The sequence below is a fragment of the Coregonus lavaretus genome (assembly GCF_964263955.1).
Source record: "Coregonus lavaretus genome assembly, contig: HAP1_SCAFFOLD_3226, whole genome shotgun sequence".
NCBI classification, from domain to species: Eukaryota; Metazoa; Chordata; class Actinopteri; order Salmoniformes; family Salmonidae; genus Coregonus; species Coregonus lavaretus.
The window spans coordinates 24,148-32,430 of NW_028157413.1; the positions used below are offsets into that span (position 1 = coordinate 24,148).

Here is an 8,283-nt window from a genome sequence, read left to right on the forward strand (position 1 = left end):
TATGCCTGACATAATCTGTGTGGGAATGGAAATGTTTTTCCATTGATTGTTACGGTATGGTCAACAGTTGTATGCAAAATGTAACCATATTTAAAATACAGTACAACAAGGATGCTATGCGTTCAATAATTACAAGTTTACAGCTTTAATTAACTTTATTTAATTTATGCGCGAATAGGACGACTTTGGGTCCTTTCTGCAGAGCTCGATCTTGCTCTGTGATTGGCTGAGAAACACACACGCACATTGCATTATGGACGAGCAATTTGACAGGTAGATTACAAAATGTGTATGTTCATGAACAGACAAACAGCTAAATATTCAGCACGTGATAAACACACAGGTAGCAGACATTTTAAATAATATCAACGTCAGTAATATAATTTTGTTTTGCCACCATTTGATGTCAGGTCATCATCATCATGACTATTTCAAACTACAGTATCTAGACCACAGGTATCAACTGGACAGGTAAGCATTTTAGCTAGATCAACCACATCCAAGCAAGGACACATTCATTAAAAGGCAAAATAGAAGAAGGCTAATGGTATAGTGTGGACAGAGGCTCAGAGGCTTAACTACCCCTGCACGTGCTATAGGAGAAGCGGCTCAGGAGCAGGGGCAGGTGGAATCTCTCGTTGTGGTTTGTTATAGTGAAGACAATCTGTTGAACAAAAAAAAGAGAAAGAAACAGAACATAATAAGGGTTTGTTGGTTTTAGTCTTTAAAAAATGCTGCAAATTCCTCCAGGTCAAATGTTTTGGTAGGTGTATCGGTACGTCCACGACTGATACACACTCACCTCAACATATGGGTAGATGGAGGTGTGACCCAAACTCTCCCAATATTGTCCAGTCTCAAAATGCATCTTATACATCCCAGGCTTGAACGCTTCTTTAGTGATGAGTCCAGGACAGCGACCATCTTCGTCGGTGGTTCTAAAATAATGAGAACTTTGATGATTCTCCTGCATGGGTTTTTCTCACATATTTAGGTTTCAAAATTGACATGGGTCAAAATGAGTGTGTTTGTATCTTTTCAATTGCATAAATCAATTATTGGTCACGTACACATATTTTGCAGATGTTATCGCAGGTGCAGTAAAATGCTTATGTTTCTAGCTCCGACAGTGCAGTATCCCTAACAATACAAAACAATACACACAAATCTCCCAAAAATAAAAATAAAGTAAAAAATATCAGAACGAGTATACACTGAGTATTCAATTGATTGGACAGGATTTGGAAAGGCACACACCTGTCTATATAAGGTCCCACAGTTGACAGTGCATGTCAGAGCAAAAACCAAGCCATGAGGTCGAAGGAATTGTCCGTAGAGCTCCGAGAAAGGATTGTGTCGAGGCACAGATCTGGGGAAGGGTACCAAAACATTTTTGCAGCATTGAATGTCCCCAAGAACACAGTGGCCTCCATCATTCTTAAATGGAAGAAGTTTGGAACCACCAAGACTCTCTCTAGAGCTGGCTGCCCGGCCAAACTGAGCAATCAGGGGAGAAGGGCCTTGGTCAAGGAGGTGACCAAGAACCGATGGTCACTCTGACAGAGCTCCAGAGTTCTTCTGTGGAGATGGGAGAACCTTCCGGAAGGACAACCATCTCTTCAGCACTCCACCAATCAGGCCTTTATGGTAGTGGCCAGACAGAAGCCACTCCTCAGTAAAAGGCACATGACCACCCACTTGGAGTTTGCCAAAAGGCACCTGAAGGACTCTCAGACCATGAGAAACAAGATTATCTGGTCTGATGAAACCAAAATTGAACTCTTTAGCCTAAATGCCAAGCGTCACGTCTGGAGGAAACCTGGCACCATTCCTACGGTGAAGCATGATGGTGGCAGCATTATGCAGTGGGGATGTTTTTCAGCGGCATGGACTGGGATACTAGTAAGGATCGAGGGAAAGATAAACGGAGCAAAGTACAGAGAGATCCTTGATGAAAACCTGCTCCAGAGCGCTCAGGACCTCAGACTGGTGCGAAGGTTCACCTTCCAACAGGACAACAACCCTAACCACACAGCCAAGACAACGCAGGAGTGGCTTCCGGACAAGTCTCTGAATGCCCTTGAGTGGCCCAGCCAGAGCCCTGACTTGAACCCGATCAAACATCTCTGGAGAGAACTGATAATAGCTGTGCAGTGACGCTCCCCATCCAACCTGACAGAGCTTGAGAGGATCTGCAGAGAAGAATGGGAGAAACCCCAAATACAGGTGTGCCAAGCTTGTAGCATCATACCCAAGAAGACTCGAGGCTGTAATCGCTGCCAAAGGTGCTTCAACAAAGAACTGATAAATGGTCTGAATACTTACATAAATGTGATTTCAGTTTTTTTATTTTTTAATACATTTGCAAACATTTCTAAAAGCCAGTTTTTGCTTGGTCATTATGGGGTATTGTGTGTAGATTGATGAGGAAGAAAATTAATGTAATCAATTTGAGAATAAGGCTGTAATGTAACAAAATGTGGAAAAAGTGAAGGGGTCTGAATACTTTCCAAATGCACTGTACATATGAAGAGGGTAAAAGAGTATGTGAACATTAAATTGACCAGTGTTCAATTACTATGTACATAGGGCAGCAGTCTCTAAGTTGCAGGGTAGGGTGCCAGGTGGTAGCCGGCTAGAACAGTGACTACGGTTAAGGGCAGGGTACTGGGCGGAGGTCGGCTAGTGGTGACTATTTAACAGTCTGATGGCTTGGAGGTGGTGTTATTCAGTCTTCCGGTCCCAGCTTTGATGCACCTGTACTGTCGCCGCCTTCTAGATGGTAGCAGGGTGAACAGGCCGTGGCTCAGGTGGCTGAGGTCCTTGATGATTTTCTTGACCTTCCTGTGACACCGGGTGCTGTAAATGTCCTGGAGGGCAGGCAGTGTGTCCCCGGTGATGCATTGGGCTGACTGCAATACCCTCTGGAGAGCGTTGCGGTTGCAGACGGTGCAATTGCCATACCAGGCGGTGATACAGTCCGACAGGATGCTCTCAATGGTGCATCTGTAGACGTTTGTGAGGGTCTAAAGGTATTGCATCTCCATGCATTGTCAGGCTATCACTCTATTAATTAATAATAGCAGTGAACATTTCACAAATAGGCCTAAAGCTAGGCTAGCTAGATCCCAAAGGTACACTACCGTTCAAAAGTTTGGGGTCACTTAGAAATGTCCTTGTTTTCGAAAGAAAAGCAATTTTTTGGTCCATTAAAATAACATCAAATTGATCAGAAATACAGTGTAGACATTGTTAATGTTGTAAATGGCTATTGTAGCTGGAAAATGCTGTTTTTTAATGGAATATCTACATAGGCGTACAGAGGCCCATTATCAGCAACCATCAGTCCTGTGTTCCAATGGCACGTTGTGTTTGCTAATCCAAGTTTATCATTTTAAAAGACTAATTGATCATTAGAAAACCCTTTTGCAATTATGTTAGCACAGCTGAAAACTATTGTGCTGATGAAAGAAGCAATAAAACTGGCCTTCTTGAGACTAGTTGAGTATCTGGAGCATCAGCAATTGTGGGTTCGATTACAGGCTCAAAATGGCCAGAAACAAAGAACTTTCTTCTGAAACTCGTCAGTCTATTCTTGTTCTGAGAAATGAAGGCTATTCCATGCGAGAAATTGCCAAGAAACTGAAGATCTCGTACAACGCTGGCTCTAACCAGAATAGAAAGAGGAGTGGGAGGCCCTGGTGCACAACTGAGCAAGAGGACAAATACATTAGAGTGTCTAGTTTGAGAAACAGATGCCTCACAGGTCCTCAACTGGTAGCTTCATTAAATAGTACCCGCAAAACACCAGTCTCAACATCAACAGTGAAGAGGCCACTCCAGGATGATGACCTAGGCAGAGTTGCAAAGAAAAAGTCCAGTGTCTGTGTTCTTTTGCTCATCTTAATCTTTTCTTTTTATTGGCCAGTCTGAGATATGGCTTTTTCTTTGCAACTCTGCCTAGTTAAGCATCCCGGAGTCGCCTCTTCACTGTTGACGTTGAGACTGGTGTTTTGCGGGTACTGTTTAATGAAGCTGCCAGTTGAGGACCTGTGAGGCTCCAGATACTCAACTAGTCTCAAGAAGGCCAGTTTTATTGCTTCTTTAATCAGCACAACAGTTTTCAGCTGTGCTAACATAATTGCAAAATGGTTTTCTAATGATAAATTAGCCTTTTAAAATGATAAACTTGGATTAGCAAACACAACGTGCCATTGGAACACAGGACTGATGGTTGCTGATAATGGGCCTCTGTACGCTTATGTAGATATTCCATAAAAAATCAGCCGTTTCCAGCTACAATAGCCATTTACAACATTAACAATGTCCACACTGTATTTCTGATCAATTTGATATGCAACACATAGAGGGAGAAGAGAGTGAGACAGTAGTAGGCCTATATCAGGCAGCTGTTCACCCTACCCCACAGTCACTAGTTTCCAGATGACCAGGAGTGAGTCCAGTCGGTGCAGACTGAGGGCCATTCTTGCCCCTGGGACTCCGTCACCTGTGTTTAACACATAGGTGGTCAGGGGGCTGTCTGGAAGTGTGGAAGACATATTTGAAGACTGTGGAGAAAGATACAAAATGGGGATGTGATGGTCCTACAGTCATATTTAAGTGTTAGTTTCTGATGATAATAATACAAATAAGGCCTACATTTTATTTATTTATTCAGCTGCCTTTACTTTGTTTGTTTATATACATTGTTTATAACGGGAGAATAGCCAATACCTTAGTTTTTCATTTGAATGTTTTTAAAACTTTTAACAGGCTTAAACCTCTACTTTCCCTATGTTTTTTTCTTCATAGTCTCTGCCACTATATGAGTTTACACGTCACTTGGTTTCTTTTGCACACTTTACATAAAGAATAGCAGAGCACCGTTTAGTGTAAATGGAATAAGCTATTCATATTTGTGTATTTTAGTCTGAGAAAAAAACATATTTGTCCATCCATTCAATATCAACCCCTCTGCCAAACTGTTGAGAACTCTTCCAAACACCCAAAGACACTTTACATGATCAAATACTTATATTATGATTCAACCCAATTATCAATAGGTAGCCTAAAGGCCTATGACATTTAAGACGGCCAATTGCTGACACCTCATTTGATTGAATTATACTCAGTGGTCACAGAATAAGATCTTGCACACAATAAATAGGCTAAACAAATTAGGCTACATTAATAGTGTAGTTGCTTCGTAATAAACTGGCTATTATGAGTAATTACCTGGTTACAATGCAGAATTGCGAGTTGATTGGCACCTTGTCACGCACAACAACGCAAGAAGACTCCGGCGTGTAGTCCTCCTTGATGCCGATAACTTGTTGCTTTACGTCTAGGCTAGCCTATATGAATCTAGAGTTTATTTGGTTCTCAACACTCACCCGTAGTGCAGTTGTATCAAACAAGACAGAATAGTTCATTTTCATACTTTGCGAGGGCAACTTACTCTGGATTCACTATGCGCAAACAAACGTCAGGTGCCAAAGGTTAACCAGACCTATCTCTAAAATAACCTAAGCTTACTGTGCGTAATCTTGTCAATATTGACAGTTTGGCCACATGGTTGATACAATGTTAATTGTGGTTGTCTGGCCGACTTAATTGCCTACAACAAGATAATAGAAAATAGACAATCGAATTGGAATAGTCCACAGATAAAAAATAATAATAATGTCCAAACCACTGGGGTAATTGTTAACAACTTGGCTTATGAATATACAAGTCAGGTGAATTAGTGAGCAGAGTACAGAGAACAATGGCAATCAATAAGCTACACTTTTCTAGGCCTAGGCTACTCCTTCAGTGTATGGTCAAATGAACTGAACCACTCAGTTATATGAAAATAGTTGTACCTTATCTAGGCCTACTATCACAATGTCTAATTTACATTTAGAATTTATTAAACACAAAGAGCCACCCGGCTTCATTAAACATATATAATAGGGCTGTCAAACGATTTTAAAAAATGTCATTGAGTTAATAGCAGGATTTGCTGTGATTTAATCAGAATCGCAAATTCAGAAATTGCTCAAAATGAGCTGTAATTTAAGAATGTATATATAAAAATCATTATAAGAATATTGGTGTCTTGATTTTGTCCAAAGTAATGGTAAGCAAAATCAGGTAAATTGATCAAGCATACTCTCTTTAACCTCAATGTCAACTTGTTTTGACATCACATTGTTGTTTTTAGCTGTATAGATAATGTATGTTGGATATTTTCAGTGTATTGTCATTGCTTACAGACAATGCAAATTAATCACGATAAAAAAAAGTGTGCACTAAAATTACAAAAAGTTAACTCGAGTTAACTGATTAACCCTGACAACCCTACTATATAAAAACGCAAAGTAAAAGCAAAATGTTTTATATAATGAATGAATGGGAATCTAACAAGAAACATTTAAATTGTAAGTCAATTCATCAAGTTGTGTAAGGGATCGTCATATCTTCAACGTTCATTCTTTTTTCAGAGTACATAAATACAGTCTTGAATAATTTTCTTGCTGCTCATTTAGAAAGTGAAATGTACTTTTTTCAACAGTTGTTTTCAAACAGTCACCATGGTTTAGTAAAACCATAGAAACTGAATCAATTTCTATGAGTAGAACATTATACAGTTAGCATTATTGACAATTGTTATTACTATTTACAATGAACAATAGTTTTTAGTTGTGACATTGAAGCACCCCCTGAGTTTGACACCAGCCGAAATGGTTCCCAAAATAACTCAATCAACAATGACAAAACATGGTGGTTTGGTTTATAAGTACACAGCATATACTGTACATGTACATATCTCACTTCTACAATGGTGACAGTGAGGGGAGGGCGGTACCCATTCTTAAACAACAGCAGTGACTCATCTAGGTTCATAATTGAGTTTCTCAATCAGTCAAATAAACACTATAATTCACCAAAGCCATAAGCCCATGCACACTGGCCCCTGGGGTTTTATAGGGGCGACATCTGTGTTATAGTTCCAAACACGGCTGGCTTCAAATAATGACAACAGGCCTGGTGATAACGAGCCCAGCGATAACACCATGCAGACAGCTGTTGTCACACTGACAGTCTTTATTAATGTGGACACTGGGAAGTTGGTAGAGACAAATATGGAAAGATTACAGGAGAACGCACAGGGAGTGTAGATGCCTGATACTGTTGGCCTATGCCTGGTAAATCTTGAAGGGCTTTTTATATATCAATTTATGTTTTACACATTCCTATTCTGCGGCGATCTGGATACAGTAAGTGGCAAAGAGCATTGCAAATCCTTATCGCTAATCTGAGAGAAAATGTAGTTGTGTAAATGCGTGTCGGTCTGTCTGTCTGAAGCATATCTGTTGTCAGTCCCCTTTTGCAAGACACTACACTTTTTTTAAGCTGCCATATTTTGTTGAGTCCACAAGTCAGTAGAAACCTGTTCTAAAGGAGAGATGGAGACACGAAGGTGGGCAGAAGCTGATATGGAGACACGAAGGTAGGCAGAAGCTGATATGGAGACACGAAGGTGGGCAGAAGCTGATATGGAGTCACAAAGGTGGGCAGAAGCTGACTGTGAGAAAGGAACTGAGGGTAACCAAGGAGATATGTCCTATTCATCAAACCAAAAAATTCACTGACGATCCAACTTTGTAATACAGCTGGACGATATGGACATAAATCCATATTGGGATAAATTGCCTGAATTGATGCAATTACGATAAATAGAATGTTACGTTTGTAACACTAATGTGCACCACCGTTTTTTTTTATGATCCTTTAAACTACTACTACTAGTTTGATGGTTGTAGCCATCAATTGTCCCATTAACAAATCACCCATATTAGCAAGCTTATTTCATTTCAAACTTCACATTTCTCTAGTATAGGCTACTTATCGTAATGAACGATATCAGCAAAATGCCTGCGATAAGTGATCGGTATGGTTGTTGTCGATCATTTCCGGTTTATCGTCCCAGTTCTACTTTGTAATGAACAGTATATTTATTTGAGGGTTGTGTCCATGTTGACTGTGATTAGAGATGATCACGCCTCCTTTCACTTGAACCCCCTCCATCTCTTTGTACTGCTGTCACTGGGTTCCTTTAGTCTAGAGAGAGTAAAAGTGAGAATATTGAGAATTTAAATTAGAAAAACTTTATTGGTCCACGCATTGTGGACATTTCTTTTCGGCTTCACCACATAAAAACAGACATTAAACATTATCAGGAGCACATCATCCTCGATCATTACATTGCTTTACAAAACACAAAAGTGCTACAGTGCG

General features: G+C 40.2%; 1 protein-coding gene across 1 annotated transcript; it reads right to left on the reverse strand.

Annotated features, from left to right (window-relative positions):
• Positions 1-142: 142 nt before the first annotated feature.
• On the reverse strand, positions 143-5,491 carry LOC311125456 (5-hydroxyisourate hydrolase-like). Its single transcript, XM_084199506.1, has 4 exons — positions 5,236-5,491; positions 4,423-4,568; positions 803-938; positions 143-664 (listed from the first exon to the last, which is right to left on the reverse strand). The coding sequence occupies exons 2-4, from the start codon at positions 4,557-4,559 to the stop codon at positions 575-577; spliced, it is 363 nt and encodes a 120-aa protein (XP_084055632.1). The 5' UTR covers positions 4,560-4,568; positions 5,236-5,491; the 3' UTR covers positions 143-574.
• Positions 5,492-8,283: the final 2,792 nt, after the last annotated feature.